At 36.2% G+C, this 18,618-nt stretch overlaps 1 protein-coding gene across 4 annotated transcripts in view; it reads left to right on the plus strand.

The window, feature by feature from the left end:
• The window catches only part of GRK4 (G protein-coupled receptor kinase 4), a 43,282-nt gene that overhangs the window by 588 nt on the left and 24,076 nt on the right, over positions 1 to 18,618 (plus strand). For 3 of the 4 annotated variants that reach the window (XR_012623019.1, XR_012623020.1, XM_074822004.1), the window contains exons 2-6: positions 10,180 to 10,266; positions 10,924 to 11,036; positions 15,549 to 15,626; positions 16,815 to 16,915; positions 18,267 to 18,359. Coding sequence is in view for 2 of the 4 variants with exons in the window: in XM_074822004.1 (XP_074678105.1) it covers positions 10,180 to 10,266; positions 10,924 to 11,036; positions 15,549 to 15,626; positions 16,815 to 16,915; positions 18,267 to 18,359 (472 nt within the window). In the remaining 2 variants the exon portion in view is untranslated. Of the gene's footprint in view, positions 1 to 3,222; positions 3,378 to 10,179; positions 10,267 to 10,923; positions 11,037 to 15,548; positions 15,627 to 16,814; positions 16,916 to 18,266; positions 18,360 to 18,618 lie in introns of those variants that run through there. The other variant, XM_074822005.1, reaches the window with a different exon arrangement.

Below are 18,618 nucleotides of genomic sequence, written 5' to 3' on the forward strand. Positions count from 1 at the left end.
ATTTGGAGTTGCTGGCTTGAGGCTGGCTCCTGAAAAAAACATAAAATCTTGCCTCCTTCCCCCGTCGGGCTTTCGATTCAAATGGTGTTTTAACCGGATGTTTTAAGAAGATCGTTAATCTGTAGTTCTGAGTTTATTTATAAATATATGCGCATATGGATATAAAGGACGAAGTGACATAAATCTTCTCCGGAAGGACCTTGCAGTCTGTCTTGCTGAAATTCCTGGCTGTGAAAAACATAGCTGGTGAATGCTACCTGTATTTTACAGTCGAATATTTTGTATGAACCTAATATTAAAGTGTGCTATTTTCCATTAGATTAATATTTAGAGTTTGATTCCCCAGAACATCTTGACTTGAAGATTTTTCCCCCAGCTAACAAACATTTTGGATAGATAATGAAATGTAGTCTAGCACGTGGTTGCTGTTTAAAAAAAGTCCTGAAATAAGATTGTCCCACTGCTTTTTCATGTATATAACTGTCCATTAAATAGCCACTTGAAAGCCTCCCCAGATTACCACTGTATTCAGTGCGGAGTATGTTTTTCAACTATGAAATGTGCATATTCTTTTTGGATTGGATCCTAGTTTTCTTAATTGTGTTGAGAAGTCCCATTAGTTTAGCTGGAGCTGTTTAAAGTGAGTAAGAACAACAGAATCTGCCCCTGTATGTTTTGCAAGTTCCTCCAACTCTAAATGGGTTTGGCACTTACGCCATATGTGTATCCAGTGAAATTTGCCTTAAGCAGCAAGAGAGGAAAATCAGCTTTTTGACTTTGAAGTAGGGTTTAAAAACCAGAACAGTGATCACAATTTTGGGCCATTTCCCAACCTTAGCTGAAAAGACCACCTCAAACTAGAGGACATGTTTTGGCTGGTTTCACTGACGGTAACATGTCTGTGGTGGTGCTGCCTGAATTTGGAGTCTGCATTGAAGTGATCTAAGAAAACGAAAGGAAAGTGGAATCTGGCTCAAAACTTTACTGTGCCCAATCCCTCACCACAAAGAGTGGAGTGGTAATCTGAAAAGGCTTTTAAGTGGCTGCTTAATGTCAGGTTGCCTCTTTAGTTAAGGTTTCACTATGTTTAAAATAAATTATAGTGGTAGAACTGACCAAACAAGATATTTTAATGAACTAAGTGAACGTCTGACAGCAGCTGATGTGAAGAAGATCAGTTCTACCTGATGTGAAACTTATAAAAGTAATGGTAATAAGCTGTTACTCTTTTGTAACTTCAATCGACCTGGGCTCTGTTGTGTAAGCATGTAAAAAATGTGCTTTCTGGCTTTGAAACTGTGAAACTCCGTTGATCAACGGGTAGAAGGACTTTTACCTTTTCAGGTCTGAGTTCCTGTGCATTGGGTACTTTTTACATCACATTTTTCAAAATACTCCTTGAAATGAAAGTATTTTCTGTGTGTTGCATGCTCTGGCTGGTGTGGGAATGTCTGATTTACTTCATCTGTCAGGACCATTCCATAAAATCCCTGTCCCAGCTCTATTCTTATGTGCCCAGTAGACTCCAAGGGAATGGAATTTGCAAAATTGGTATGTAAAGTAAATACTTTACTGAAATATATTCTTTGCTAAAAGGTCCTCACAGTTGTGACAGAAGAGCAGACCTTTACCTTCCCGCATTCCTATTATCTCACTGTATAGTGTATGAAGAGGTGGGATAGCATGGAAAAGTGCAGAATTATGGTTTCTCATGACAGAAAGCAAAATCCTAAGATAATAGCAGCTTCACTTATTTTCATGTATAGGCTTGAGCCACATCAGTAATCCTTTTTCTAATTTCTCGGTGTGTTAAAGATCGGGTAAGAGAAGCTCTTGACCTGGATAAATATTTCAGTTGTAAAAGCAAAAGAAATAAGATGTAAAGTACTGTGCTCTTATTTTTCAGTGGCGTGTTGAAAGAAATCAATGTAAGCTTAATTACAGCTTGCATGGGTCAGTCTCAGTCTATCTTGAGATTCCTTCATGATGAAGATGAGAGTAGAGAAAGATTGTACTCTTGCAAGCATCTTACAAAGCCTTTTAACTGTAGGGGTATGTCGTCTTCATTTTGCAAATATAGAAACTGAATTAAAGATGTTGTGTACTTGTCCTCATCTGGTGAAAGGGTATGGCAGAGGCTTAATGAGAATTCAGAAATGCCTGTTCAATAACACCAAGTCAAAACAAATCATACAAATCAACACCAAGTCAAACCTGAGCACATAAACCAGACCTAACAGCTAAAATTATGATCCCAGATTTGTATTCATCATTTTCCTCTAATTTCGGATACTCTAATACTTCTGGATGTGAATTTTGTTAGGATGTGAACATCATTTGGGTTTTACATTTGCAGGTGTGCAGAATTAGTACACCTTGAACAGCCATGTTCATGTCTACTGTTTAAATCTGATTTGATATGCAGAAAGTAAATCTGATCTATGTAATTAGGGAGCCAGGAACTAAGTAGTGTGCTTAGACAAAATGCATCTTTTACTGCTACTTTCTTCTCCTACAGAATAAAACCAAAGTGGTATTGCTGTATTTCTAGACTAACTACTTCTATTTTTTCACTAATAGTCTTACTGTTAATTTATTTCATTGGAGGCATGTATCTTCTAATTCAGTTTGCATGATGATAACATTGATTTATAAGAGTTTACTAGTCATGTTTTTCAGGCCAGATCAAACCTTGGCTTCCCTCTAGCCTCAAAACTTTAAATTTTGTCTTATGATGCTAAGCTCTAAGAGGATTTTTCAAACCTTTTCATAAAACAGATTATTTTAATATAAGCCTCTTTCCCATAAAGAATTGTAGTATCTCTGTAGCAACTACAACACTTCTTTATGTGAAGAAGGAAAGCTACAAGGATTCCTTATCTTCTTCTAATACAACTTTGTAAATAATCAAATGCTAGTTCTTCGCACATGTGGGTGTTAGTGATGGCTCATAATATATGACTCTTGTATGTACCTACTGCTAGAAAATATTGTGATGACACAAAGTCAGGAGCTATATTGGGAGTTTTTTCTTTCCTCGTCCACTTTTCCAGTTGACCTGCTCATGCCAAGAGCTAACCTGTTTGTGGAGGGATTTGCCTCTGGGTGAAAACTGTAGTGCAAAGTGTTCTGGGATTTCCCGTCCCAGTTTCCTGGGATACCTGGCCTTTTGTGCCAATCCAGCTCTTTCCTCTTGTGCAGACATTACTTTTTGAGGGAAATCTGTATGTGAGACAGAAAAACGGAAAACTTCCTCCTAAGGTGAACCCAATGGTGGAACAAGCACAAGTGACTCAGTAGAAAAACAAGAGATTATAAAGCAAACTCAAAGTTGATCTTATGAGCACAGAAGTGCAGCAACTGAGATAAAAAAACAGGTAAGTGTTAAGTGATATATGAACTGTAAGATAGACGGTGCAAAAGCTTGCAATTTCGTGATCTTCTTACTGAGATTTTCACATACAGGGATTTTTATGTGTAAAAGAATAATGTATAGCAATATGACTTCTAGTTTTGTGTAGGCCCAGAGGAATTAACACATTCGTTTTTTCCTAGCAGAAATATCTTTGAAATTAGTATCTCTTGAAGGACATTGAAGAATTAATCCCATAAATGGGGACAGATAGCAAATAGAAACTAGGTTATTCTGAAAAAAATCTGAACATTCACAAAAATGTCTTATGTTACAATCACTTTTCTCTTTATTTATATTTGTGTGTTCTGTTTTTCGTAACTGTTTCAATCAGTCTCAATAAATCCTTTGAGCGTCTGTAAGCCCCAAATTCATTTCAGCATCCCACACATAGTCTGTGATGTTTTGAAGGAAAGAAATTAATCACTGTATGTTTTTAAACTGCTTAGGAGCCATCCTTTTTTCATTGCCTACAGTAATAGTCTCCAAAAATTATGTCCAAAGGGTAGATCTGTAGTTCCTTTGAAGTCAGTGGCAGTTCACTCCAATTGAGGATCCATGCCAAGAGTATGTTTTAAGCATACCTGGTCCATTTGCATCCACTTTAAAATTCATTTGTATGGCTCTAGCAGGAGCAGTTTGTGAATAAGAATTGGGTCTGCTGTTAGGCATATAATACCCTCTGTGTCATCAGTGATTTGGGCTAAATTAAGATCATGCCTCAAGCAAATTTTCCCCCAAACTCTTGGTTGTATTGGTTCTAGCCTGTGGTTGCAGAATGGGTAAGATAGTTTCCAGTTGGATCCATGAACCGATGTAGGGTGTGTGGTTTGTTGTGGTGGATTTTATTCTATGTTGTTGGGTGTTTTGGGTTTGGGGTTTTCTTCCCAAAATTAGTTTTCAGATGGATCAGCAAGCTCCTGCAGATTTGATAATTATTAGGTGCAGCCCAAGGATGGAGTTAACAGGAACCTTACAGTAACAGAATGTGATAACAGTTTGGCTTGAGCAAATCCTGAAGGATACTTTTTTCTCAATTTGAATTGTGTTAGTGTAGCACTCTTCACAAAAAATAAGCAGTCCACTCAAATTGTGTCTTTTATCTATATAGCTTTAAAAACAACTGGAATAATTTTGCAAACAAACTACATCCTACTTTTGCTTGCAGTATAGGGTAATAACTCAGTATGGTATTGGTGATGATACATAGGCAGGTATCCTATAAGGTGTGTATTTGTAACTAGGAAGAAAATTCTGAGGAGATTAATCAGATCACTGCAGTTTCGCTATCAAACTGAACTAAAATCTTTAACTATTTAAGGAGCATGGACAAGTGGGAGACCAAGACACGCTCACACCCAGAAAGTCCATTTACCAGCAGCAAATACAAATTTTAACATGACTGCTGTGAGTTTCTGCAGTTGCTGTTATTTTTGTCTCTTCTTCCCTTATTTGCCTCCTATGTTCTATTGCAGTCCCTTATTGCATTGTGCTTTAAATTGCTGTAAACTCATTGTGGCAGGAAACATGTCTTCCTGTGTTTGTACAGAATTATGCACAATGTCTGCCTTTTTGTCCTTTATTTAATGAACTGTAAGAAGAATGCATGTGGGCATATTGGAATCTAAATAATTACATTTACTAAATAAACAACATGAGAGGTCTCATTATTGATACACACTGCTGCTTTGGTTATTTCAAATGTGGCAATTATAACTAGAGGTTTCACAATCTACTTAAAGGAATTTTACTTCTTTTCTATCTGTTGCAGTCTTGATGTACCATCATAAAAAAAATCCTTGTTTGTCAAGGAGTTGTCTGTAAAATTGGAGTTTTCTTACTGTTGGGTTGTTTTTTCTTTACTAAATCCTGTTTGTTGAGTTGTTATAGACATTTCAAAATGAAATGTATACACAGATGTTACATTGTTTGCAAAATTAGATTAATGTGTTCTGGTTCAGATTAGTTACATTTACTTGAGTTGATACAAGTCTTTCAAACCTAATTTCTGAAGAAGTGCAGAAACTTCAGCATGTATGCACTAGCATTCTTAAATGTGCACATGATTACTGGAATTGTATATAGAGTTGATGTGAAGAACCAGTTGTTCAAGTGGTTATAGTGCTGGGAACAATAAATGATTGTGTGTATAAACAAGCTGCACAAATGTTCACGTAGATATGTGGGGTTTTTAACTGCTTACAGTGTTACTGCTCTAACAGTCAGATGAGCAAGAGGAGTGGAGCATCACCTTGCTGAAGTCCAACCCTAGGCACTTGAATCCAGGAGTGTGAGGAATATTATCTTAAAAATGCCATAACAATCTGTAATCTATAGTTATCTTTCATGTGTGTTTATTGAACTGCTTGTATTTTTGCTTCTGTTTGTGTTCAGAAATGCCTTGGCCTTTATAACACTGAAGAGTTAGGTGCCTACTTTGTGCTGAAATCTGAATTTTCAGCTAGGTGGTTCTGGTAAACTTGCTGAGAGTCAGCCAGATTATCTGTATCATACTTCTGGAAGAAATTCTTCCTCTATATAAAAGAGATGCTACTCTGTTAAACCTAGTTGTTAAGCTGTGACCAGGCTTGCTTTTCAAGGAACTGAGATGTCAAAAAATATGACTTGCACAATGGAGAAGGTTGCAGAGACCCCACAAAGCAGTACTGTATGAGCTCTCTCTAGAGCTGGAAGCATGACAGCCTTCCTCAAGAGATGCTATGTGTGAACTTGTCTTCTAGCCTGAAGTTAGTGGTACTTCAGTGTTACTGTTCTGATCTCATGACCTGAGTTTTAATTCCACAGTGTTCTGTGTCTTGAAGGGGGATCTTGCACAGCAAGGGCATACCATCAACATTTGTTACATAGGGGGCTGTGTTTATAAATGTCTTTGTAGCATAAGACCAGAGTTAAACAGGAATGCTTTGATTTTTCAGTGAAAGGTTTTAATCCTTATCGTGAGTGATTTGAAGGAAAATGTGCCTGTAAGTAGGAGAAGATCTGAATTCATGTGAGTTTAAAATCTGTTAGGAAATTTGCCTGCAACTTTCTCTGCTGTGGGAAAGATGTATTGTAAGACAGTGTGTGTATCCGATTATTCCCCTGCATCTCAGTGTAGATGATGTGGAGCTTCTGCGTGAATTCTTTTGCATTTTTCATTGAACTAATTGATTGATTTATACAGTTAAAGACATGCTGTAAGTTGTCTTATTGTTGCAGTTTTATGCTTTCAGAGTTTATCTGGGTGTGGTCTACTATGAATTTCTCAGCTGGTATCTGACAATCTGGTTTGTGGAATCAGTTTTGCAAGAATGATGTTGTAGCAATCATGCACCCCTAGTGCTACATAGCAGTGTGCTTCTCAACCACAGAGAGACATTGCTTGCCCTTTACAGGCAGGAAAGCTGAAGCAGAATCTTAGTGTCAGTGTAGTAGCCACTGAATCTTAGCACATATAGTCTGTGTACCTTTATTAGCCAAAGATAGTATGATGCTTCTCACTATTTTCATTCCATAGGTCAGAATCCAAGTTTTCTATCTCAAGGAAGACTGACTAATAATGTTCAGTGAACATTATGCTCAGTGAAATGAGAGTCATGTACAAATCCTGTCTGTAAGGAAGATCATTGTGGCTGTGGGAAGTCCATCTAATGACCTGAAAAATATTATTTGTTTAAATCTGTTTCTACACCAGATTGCTTTGTTTTACCACAGCAGTTTCTCTTTATGCAACTAGCTGTGTTTTTACTGATGAATAAGCCAACCACCTTGCCTTACTTAATTTTTTCAAATGTTTTTCTGAAGTTTTAAAAAAAGAAAAAGTTGAAAAATGAGAACATCTAAATATCTTTCCAATAACATATTCTAATGCAATGACCTAATGGAATTTAGTACACATCTTTTTAAGAAGGGAAAACTTGTAAAGAGGTAAATGCTGAAATCGAGCTCTAAGAAGTAATTTGGGGAGGAGAAGGTAAGGTTCTCATGTACCTGAAAATGTAATTGTAGTGTTTCCTCATTGTAATGGTATATTGCTGCATCCACCCTTCTCTTGGTAAAAGATGAGTCGCTTCAAGTTGGACATTGTTCTAGCCAGCAATTACATCTGAGAGAGGCAAAAGTGGTAATTCAGCTGAACCACATAGGTCAACCGTAAAGCAGATTAACCTAATGGCTTTGCTGCCTCTGTGTTGGAAAGTAAGCTGTTGGTCTTTCTGCAAGAATTTTAGCTGAAGTATTTTAGAATGACATCCAGAATAGAAGCTCTGAAATCAATATTAAGACACTTACAAACCACAACTATTATAATTTGATTTGATACATCTTTTAAACTGCCTCAGAAATGGAAAAGGATTTTGCAATCAGGGAATAATATGACAAACAAATTGGCCTCTTCCCATAACTTTTACCAGAAGTGGCTAATTTATCTGTAAATGATGTAGGTCATGCATTCTCTTTAGATCAGTGGGACATACAGACTTTTTCTGTTCATTTGCTGTAAATATAAGAACAACCAATTCAGAGAAAAGAGATAACATGTTGATTTAGTTGATACTCCTAAGCACTTGATTCTTGTGTATCATTAATTAATTATATGGAGTCTTTATTGACTTCTATAGGATGGTGAATTCAATTGCATTCTAGCATGTAGTCTCTTTCTGTAAAATGAAGTTCATAATGGTCACATAGTAAGTAACTGGCCAAGTATTTGGGGCAAAATACAGCAGTATTGTGTTGGACTTGAAGTACAATGGACCAGTGATCCTCTTTTTTTTGGTTTGGGTTTTTGCTGTGATTTTTTTTTTTCTTTTGGCTGTGCTTCAGAAGATGATGTGTGTATATCACAACTCAGTTTTACTTTTTCCAAACAGCATTGTGGTATGAATTTAGGTCAGTTTATCATTCTTGGTCAGTACTGGTTGTACTGTGTCGTGCACAAATGAGAGTCTTTCTGAGCAGTTTCTAACAGAAAAAAAAGTAACTTCTGTGGACCTTGCAGCTAAGTGTATTTTTCAGTTACATGGTTAAAAATCAAGTCGGTGCTTCCAACTGTTTTTGATGATCACATAATAATCTATACCCAGTCCTTTTCTATTCAGTGTATGTGTACAGGCTATCTATGTTAGTATTCCTTGTGTTCAGTTCTGTTAGAAATGCTCTTTGTGTAGTTTGATTTTTCTTCAAGCATATATTAACTTTTAACATCAAAAATATTTTGTTAAAATAGTTGGAGTTTGTTTTAATGATGCTGGTAATTACAGCTTCATGATTAGTTCTAGTACTGCATGAAGTATGAGGGGGGCGGTAGATTTGATATATTTGTATTCTAAAATATTTTGGAAGGTGAATGACAAAGCAACATGAGGAAATGAAGGGCAGAAGAAGGTTTTGTAGAGAGCAGGTATCAGTTCAAAGAATCTCTGTGAGCCAACTTTTTAAGGTTTTGTATTTGTTATTTGTTTACTTTTCTAGTGCTACTTGAGTTGAGAATATTTTGTTGCAGCAGCACAATGAGACGTCAATGTTCCTGTTAGTGAAGATCATGTAAATTTGGTATGAGTTAAGGTACACTAAGCTGCAACTTCTCAGACTGCAACGGTAGAACTGGTCAAGAATCTGTATGTTTGAGTGAAGAGGGTTATTTTTAATACATATTTTATTACTCTGAAGATGTTAGTTCCTTTCTCCCTAACGATTTAATTCTGAAAGAGTTGAGTACTGTTTGCTTCTTGGTTTCTATTCGGGTTACATAGGGTAACTCCCTTCCTTTCTCTCCCATTGTGGTTAACAGTACGTACTGCTTTGGTACAGTTAGAAAGTTTCTGTGCCGTTTTGCTACTGTTCTGTCATGTGGAAACACATCTGGCCATATCGCTTCGTAAAATCTTCTTTTATAATATTTTGCAGCACAAAAATTTCTCTTCTGCTGAAATGTTTTGCAATGAAATATGTATATATGTTCCTGTATCTATCTCTGCTTTTTCTGATAAGTATGCATATATTCTGTAAATGTAATTGGCTTCTTCAGGTGAAAGGAATGTGCCAAAATTTCAATTTAGTGTAGAAAATGGATCAGGTATATTTTTTGAGAAACAATGAGAAAAATACTGTAGTACTCTTTAAAAATCAGTTTAATACTAGTGCTGTGAAGTCTGAAGCATTGAAAAGATCTGAATCCTACAACAGTTAAGTTCTTCCTGATAACCTGTATCCTCCTATAGTCTGCAATAAATGGGGTGTGTTTGAGCAGTGCTCACTCATTTATTAGTGGGGTCTGCTCTTTTACTATTACTGCCCTTAAAAAAAGAAAGAAAATATTTACGTACATCTTGATTATCCAAAAATGTGTTTTAAGAACTTTGTTCTATGTATTTTGTTACTCAACTTTAACGTCTTCCATTCTTCACCGTGGTTGAGAGATAATTCTCAAATTTTTGTTGTTTCTGTTTTTGATATTTGTTTTGTTTGTAATTTTCAGAATCCTAGATATTTGCCTTGTCTCTGCAGAGATATTCTGTATGCACAGCCAAACTATGAAATATTTGTCTTGCAAAAGACTTACTGCATTTTTTAGTGTTTCATATAAAAGTTCTTCTGTATCAAGTTTGCTATTGATTTGGATATCCTTGTAGGGGGATTTCTTTCTAGGCATGAAAAGCAGTCCGACAGATCTGTGCAGAATTGACCTAATTTTATGCTGTTAATGTTATATTTAATTTTATTCTGACACAGTATTGTGTTTGACATTCCTCGTATCTTTTTTCTAGGCAAACGGAGTGGGCGTAGTAAAAAATGGAAAGAGATGCTGAAGTTACCGCCTGTTAGTCATTGTGAAGGTATTAGATGCTCAATCGGTAGGTGTCCTATAGAATGGTCTCTGATTTTTTTGAGAAGGAAGGGTAAGAGTTTGGTGGTGTTAACTGAAAGGATGCTGTCTTGCTTCTGAATGCTAATTAGCAGAAAAAGCTATTAAACTTTTAATGTGATGGAGAATTTATGAGAAGATAAATGCCGTATCACAGCTCCTTGTTTGTTAACGGAAAGTGCTCCTAAAGGATAAATTTACAAAGCCATGAATTACAAAAAGGAATCATGTTGTAATTTGAATGACATGGTAATGTATTTCACTTTTTTCTTAATGTCTTGTTATAATTTTTTAACCTTTTCAGTTATTATTTTGTATTCCTTCTTTCCAAACAATCTTGTTTGCTTTGGGATTGCTATTTCAGAGTATTGTTGCTTTCCACCCCCAACCTAAATGAAACTTAACCATATCATTCAATGTGTTTTTAATAAATGTGATAGTCTATAAGAGACAAATGTGGCTGGAAGTGAGTGTTTCACTATTCTTTGGGATCACTTCCTGGTTTTGATGTCTTTGCTAAATATGTTAATGTAAAATCTTCATGTTTTAGTGATGTTTTTCTGACCTATTCTCAAATGGGAGTAAGGACCATGCTGTGACAAAGATAAAAATAAATAAATATATTTATTTGTTATTTCTCTCTCAGAAAGAGACTATAACCAGCTTTGTGACAAACAGCCAATAGGAAGACTTCTCTTCAGACAGTTCTGTGATTCCAGACCAGATTTGAAAAGATGCATTGAATTTCTGGATGCAGTGGTAAGCAGTGAGAAATTGGAGATGGATATCAGTAGGCGATAGCTGTTTGTAAAAGGTTTGGTTTTTGTGCTGGCTTTGGCTGGGATAGAGTTAATTTTCTTCATCGTAGCTCATGCTGTGCAATGTTTTAGATTTTTGACCAAAACAGTGTTGATAACAAGGATGTTTTAGTTATGGCTGAGCAGTGATTACACAGCATCAAGGCCTTTCATGTTTCTCACACCACCCCACCAGCGAGTAGGCTGGGGGTGCACAAGAAGTTGGGAGGGGACACAGCCAGGACAGCTGACCCAAACTGACCAAAGGGATGTTCTATACCATATGATGCCATGTTCAGCAATAAAGCTGAGGGAAAGGAGGAGGAAGGGGGAAAGTTAAGAGTTATGGTGTTTGTCTTGCCAAGTAGCCGTTACACATGATGATGAAGCCCTGCTTTCCTGGAAATGGCTAAACAACTGCCTGCCAATGGGAAGAAGGGAATGACTTTCTTATTTTACTTTGCTTGTGCAGGCAGCTTCTCTTTATCTATTAAACTGCCTTTATCTCAACCCACACGTTTTCTCACTTCCACCCTTCTGATTACCACTGGTGGGGAGTGAGCAAGTGGCTGTGTGGGGCTTAGCTGCCTACCGGGGTTAACACAACAATTTTATAGAATGTTAGTTTTCTCTAAACACATCTGTTCACTAATGCTGCATATACAAAAATATAATGCAATTTATTCTTTGCCAACTGTAAAGCTGTGACTTTTTATGAATGTCAAAAAACTCTGGCTCTGTTACTTAAAGGAAGATGTTTATTATTTAGTATAAAATCTCTGACATCTTGGTATGATAACCTACAAAAATGGGCATGATGGGTATGAGAGAAATAATTTTAGAAAGACATGCTGCTTGACTTCTTGAGCCTAAAAGGATGTGTACAATGAATATTACTTATGATATTCAGTCTTGAAAATGTTGTAAACAGACTTGAAAATGTTGCAACTTGCATGGAAGCCCTAGGCTAGAGAGAATGTGCTAATTAAAAAAAATACAATGGAGATGGAAATTTATGGAAATTCCATCTATGGAAGGAGAGAAACCAGATTTTAGGGACCAAGGGAAAAGGAAGTGTTTTGTCTGGTTACATTTGCATCTTGGTATCTAACGCTAAAGAGTAAGGGAAGGAAGTGTGCCCAAAGCCATTTTTTGTAAAAAATCCTCAGGCAAAACCCTCTTGGGGAGGGGAAAGTAATGAGGAGAGTAGGCAGGCACATAACAGTCCTTAAGAAGAGAGAATAATAGCTCAGAGCTTCTAATTCATTGTCCCTCATATTAATCCAAGCACAGTAAAATATAGTCTTAAACTGAGATTGCTGCCAAAAGAACAGTTTTCCTCATCTCCTCATCCCGCCTGATTTTGTTCTTATATTCAGGGAACAAATGACCGAACAAGATAGTAGTAGGGTAGTGCTGCTGCTTACATGCGTCCCAAAATACAGTATCAGAATGCAAGATGACACTGAAAGGTACAGGGTGTAAGGAAGTACATGGGATTATTGCTGTGCCCCCCACTTCACCATATCTTCCTTCCCACTATGGGAATATAAATTGAGGTATTTGATCAGCTTAAAAGGAACCTTAGTGTCAAATAAGTAGAGTTGCCTTTTATTTGTCAATGAATCTTTGTGCAATTAGGCTTACTTCCCAGGTGCGTTTCACCATATTTTTGTGACTCTTAGGAGCTGTTCTAGCACCAAATTCCAGTTTGACAGTTGGAGACACAGAATAGATTGAATGGAAATCGAGAACTACGGAGCCAAGTATCCTGAAGTGAATGGAAAGCAGAGCCTTTAACGAGCATAGTGCAATGGGGAGACCACTGACAGCTGTGGATGTACACTTAATGGTTACAACTTCTGTGCACAGTTTTAGTCCTTAAAAGCTTAGATAAGGAGTAGCAGAATCTTCGGCAGCACAAAGAAGGAAAAAAATCTTAGGCATGACTGTAAGGCAGGGGTGTCTTTGCTCTACAGATGACATTTTTTCAGGTGAAATTGTCTCTAAGAAGTAACTGGTTTACACTAACTGAAAAGTTTGACTTGTTTTGAACTATGCAACCTATAATGTTATGTGGATTGCAACACTTCTGTGAATTAACAAAGACTGTCATAGTTGAGATAATCTGATATAAAGTATGATTTCACAATTTATTTTTTTTTATTTTTTAACTTCCATTTGAAAAATCATGGTGAAGAAGTGTGCTTGGGAATCCCTGAAACAGAAGTCTCATAAGAGCTAAAGATAATTGATCGGTGACTCTCATGGCCTGAAAGCTAGCATGCTGTCTGATCAAGGAAGTGAGATAAAATACCTACCATCTCTTACAGATGGTTCCTGAGTTGGCCTGATTCCCTTTTCTGGACTGGACTTCAGCAAGCTTGCTCAAGCTTTTTTTGGGGTGGGGGTAAGGGTTGCGTGTTTTTTGCTGGTTTTGTTTGTAAGGCAGTAATGTGAAGGAAAAGGGTAAGGTTGTAGGGTTTTTGCCTTGGGTTTTGCCAATTTTTTTATTTTAAATAAATTTTAGACTTAATATTTCTGAAAATACACTTTCTGGCATAAAATTACATAGTCTTAAGAGCCTTGCATCTTAATGAAAAAAGTTTTCTGACTCTTATATGGAGCAATGTGATATCAGCAGCACGATTATTTCAGGAGGCCAAAATGGCAAAATCAAGGTAGTACACTGCTATGTTGTCCACCTGTACTGAATACTAAGACTGGTAAGCTTTAACTTCGGAGAAGGTGTGACCTTGAAGTCTAGAGTCAGGCTGACTTTATATAGAGAAGAGTTGCAAAATAGTTGAATAAAAGTGACAGAAATTAAAGTGAGGAATTAACAGTTATCCCATCATCTGGTGACTCATTTCACTAGCTGGGGACAAGGTCACTCAAGTATGAAAAAGCATGGGTGACAGCTCAATCTACCTGCTTAAGCTCTGTGAGTAACTGAAATCAGTTGACAAGGCTGTCTCTTCAACTTACTTTTAAATTACAGTATCTGCTTGAAACAGCATGCCTAACTGTTTGTATTAAATTAGTGACTACTTTTTCATAATGGAAAATGTAAAAGGTGGTAAGTGCAGCGCTGTGGTTGATTAACTTTTCTGACCTGCTCAGGTTGTTTGGTACTTGCAGAAGTATTCCTCACCATTAGACTGATTGTTGTGGAATTAAAGTAGCAAAAACAAAGGCTTGCAATTATCTATGTACTATGCTGAAGTGGTTGATACCATAATGTCTCAACAGAAAAAGATGTTGATGACTTAGTAGTGAGTCAGTGTGGGTTAGCTGCAACTGATTGCAAAACTAGAGTTTTAGGGATTCTGTTATTTCCAGAATTGTGTGTGTGATTTGTTCTTGAACTGTCATTTTTCAGTGTGGTAGTTTTCTTTATAAGGGTACATAACTTCTCTTCTGATTAGATCAATCACTTAGAACTTCTTATGAGGTTCTTAAAGACTGTTCTTCCCACATGCCATTGTATCGATCCAGTCCTCCATTCTGGAGGCCTGCTATATGTTCTTAGTTCCTAGGTGCATGCATTTACATTCTGAGATATGAAATGAGCTTTGATTGAGTTGGCCCAGCTTACAGAACTAATACAGGTTGCTGTTTGAGATTTGCTCTTTTCTAATTCATCTTTCCCCAGATTCTGTGTTATCTTTAAATGTTGTAACTTCTGATGACTGCTGCTAGATTATTCTTTAAAATTATTACTATTAAGTAGTTCTTGGAGCTTTTCTGTACTAGTATCTGTTTGATGGTTTGGGTTTGGTTTTTTTTCATAAGGAACTGCTTCTGGAGCTCTGTTAACCTGCCAGTTGTTTATCTGCAAAATGCACTGTATTGCACAATGGTCTTTTTCTACATCATGACACCATATATTATTAAGTCAAAGACTTAATGAAATTTTGTATCTACTCAGTTTTATTTTCTCAAATAATAAAGGAGGGTTTTGTTTAGATCTCACTTATTTCCAGTTAACATGACCTTGTAGAAAGTAGTGTTTTTATCCTGGTTTTACCCAAGACTGTAGTAAAGAAAAATACATGAAGGGAAAAAAAAAACCCAACAGTGAAGAAAAAGCTGATTATTGTACTCTTATTTAATTATTTCCTGTCTGGATCATTCTAACCTACAATCCTACAAAAGTACTATTTCATTGTAATTGATCTAATTTAACCTCTAGGATGCAGTTTCTGTAATTGCATTTAGATTAATTGTTACTTTTCTTATGTTTCCCAAAAGTTAAATTCCATGTGCTTTTTTTTCTTAAAACTGTTCTTCATACATGTTTCCCTGTGTAGCCTAAAAACCTTTTAAATAGATTTTGAACAATAAGAGCCTTCAGTTCCTTTTATATTAGGAGCATTGTGTTATTCGTGATAAAATCTACCTAGCATCATGTAAAAGACTGTCGTGCTGAATAGCTCTGAACATAATTTAATTTTCAATTCCATTCCCCTAGGCAGAATACGAGGTATCTTCAGATGAAAAGCGCATAGACTGTGGCCTGAAAGTTTTAGAGACGTACTTCACTAACGGGGTAAATATATTATATTGCAAAATATTGTCTCAAGTGTTTTGAAAATGTCAGATAAATAGAGATCTAAGTGGTTGCACTGTTTTTAGTAAATTGACTTTCGAACTTCATTAGTCCCATTAGTCCTTTCTGAAAGGTATACTGCCTTCTGCAATTGTGAAACTCTTATCAACTTGAGCAGAAGCCTCGACTGATCTCTGCTTTTAAGACTACTACGTTACGATTTATTCACCTGTGTTTTCTAATTAAAATACTGGTCTCAAGTAAAGATATATTTTTAAACCAAGTAATTTAGTATCTAAAAAAAACTTAATAACAAATTAACTCAGAGTTTTGTAGTCTGAAGGCATGAGAATGAGGAATTCTTGAAATTCTCAAGCTTCTTTAAGACTGCTGTGTGGCCTTGGCTAGTTTGCTGTAAATTTTCAGAATTGCTGCAGGTTTTCACAAAGTGAAATGCTATTGTTTTGTTCTAGAGCATTCTGTTTCTCTGTATTTTGCATGGAGATCATTAATAGCTCATCTTTTGCAAATATAACATCTCACTGATTGATTTTTAAGAGTCTATTCTTTGGTATCCAGTAGAAGCTTTTCTGTGGATATATAATTAGATGTTTGCTTTCTGTGAATAGATGCTCCTTCTGCTTCTCTTACTTTGGTCGTCTTGAGAAGACTTTACTCCAAATGAAGGTCTTAAGGTGCCTTAAAAGCAAATAGACTCCAAGTTTGCCACATCTCTTCTGATCATTTCTTTGGGACTAGCATAAGTCACATGGAGTTTTTGCAAAAAAAAAAAAAAAAAAAAACCCACCAGATTTCTTTGGGCTGGTTTGAAATAGTTTCCCAACTTGTGTGTGTGTTTGTTTCTCCTTCCATTCTGTCAAGCCACACAGATAACTTGTTTTTGTGGTGGTAGACTTATGGAAAGAAAAAGAAATTTGACTTATTGCCAAGTTTGTTTCCCCAGGTACTGAAATACTAAATAACTGTAAAAGCTTCCAATGCATTTTTTTGTAAGAACAAATAAAAATTTGCTTGAATATGACTTCCTTGGTTTTCTCTTTAGCGAAACCATTCCTTTCCTTTTCCTGTATTAGAAGATTTTGTTTCACTTTGAATACAGAAATTTTACTCGTTCTATTGATTTACAAAATTGCTTTCATTGTGGCTTTTTTTTTTAATTATGTAAAGTCTGCAGCACACTTGCCAGAAATACCTCAGGAAACAGTAAATGAATGTAAAGCAAGACTGGAAAAGAACCCTTCTAAGGACCTTTTTATGGACTGTACTAGGTAAGATAAAAATGCATAGTGATAAGTTTCAGTATCACAAGAGAAATTTGAGTTTCTGAGAGAAATGAAAGGTGACGTTATTATACCCAGGAGTAATTGGTCTGCAAAATGAGTGTAGGTAAGAAATTTGGAACAGATTTATTGAAGTACTAGGTATCCTTCAGATGTGATTTAGATGTTTGACTTCTGCAGAGCTTTTTCTTTAATGCTGTTTGTTGCATAAAATCACACTATGATCTGCTACCAACTATTCTGTAAGTTAGAATAGTATTTCTCTTCATTATATTCTTACCTTTAGAGTGACTTCTCTTCCATAATGAAGGTACTCAGAAAAATATGAAGTTATAAACTGGAGATTGAAGGGTTTCTCAACAATGTTACAAAATTTATGGTTCTTGAAAATGGGTTGAACTGAGGCCGACAGCTATATTCCATTAAGATGGCTGATTAGAATGATTGATTGTGATAGTTAACACAAACAAATACAACTTGGTCTTGTGAAGTTATGAAGTGATATTTCACACAGCAGCAGGGAAGGCTTTTCTTGGAGCGATGGTACATGTTTACCAGTGTTGCATGTCTTTCTAAAGCCTTATGTTTCTAATATTACTGGTTCTTCAAGGCATGCTTGATCACGTCTGAAGGATTACAACATGTTATGTCACTGCTTGGGTCATCTCCCTGGCAACAAAAATAAGCATACTTCATAACAACCTGAGATTATAAAATTGAAAGGGATGTGTGAGAACACCTAGTAAAACATGTCTCAAATGGAGAATCTGTCATGTAGGTCATCCTCTTTCCTCTGTCCAATAAATATCTGAATACATTTTGAATTACTTCTTTTCTTCCACACACCTCCTGCCCTTGGTGTGTTTAGTTTAAGGGGAATGATAAGGTACCTGGTGTTCAGGTTTGGATATGGCATTTAGTATTACAATTTCAAATCCTAGAATAAAATTTTACTTGCCAGTCTCCAAAGAATGTATGAAAACTTGTAGATACTTTCCTGTAAATGTCCCTCAGAGGTCATATTTGTGGGGTGATGCATGCATTGCATTGCTACTGAGAGGCTGATGTTTAGGTGGGCTTGAAGACAATGAGAATGCAGAGGTCGGACTTTCTAGTTAGTATAAGTAACAGTAGTTTGGCATTCGCTAGTGTTTTGACAGGAACAATTTTCTGTGACAGACACTCGGTTTTTGAGACATCTAGGTTAAAAACATTGTAGAGCAGAGTGACAATGTTTTTTTCCCTACAGCTTCATTGATATGTTTAAGTATATTTTAATAGCACCTCCTGCCTCATCACTTTTTTCAGTATAAGATTGATTTTATTTTCCTGTTGCTAGAATTGTCCATGAATATCTAAGCAGAAGACCTTTTGAAGCTTACCAAGAAAGTGTGTATTTTTCTCGGTTTCTACAGTGGAAATGGCTGGAAAAGTAAGTTTGTTTATAATGTTGGCATTATAATTTTGATTTGCTCTGTGGCCAGTTCTACTTGTTATGCTAGAAATGCTGTAGAGCCCTAATGAATGACACTGCCTGTCTAAAATTATGATCTGAAAGACAAGATGTAAAGGATGGGACATCAGGAGAGCCAATACTCCAATGGAAGTATCTGTCCAGTAGTCTTTAAATGGTCTTTAAATTTGTATTAGCTAAATGCAAATTTATTATCATATGGGCATATTTTTGACTG

The sequence above is a fragment of the Strix aluco genome, chromosome 4 (genome assembly GCF_031877795.1).
Source record: "Strix aluco isolate bStrAlu1 chromosome 4, bStrAlu1.hap1, whole genome shotgun sequence".
NCBI classification, from domain to species: Eukaryota; Metazoa; Chordata; class Aves; order Strigiformes; family Strigidae; genus Strix; species Strix aluco.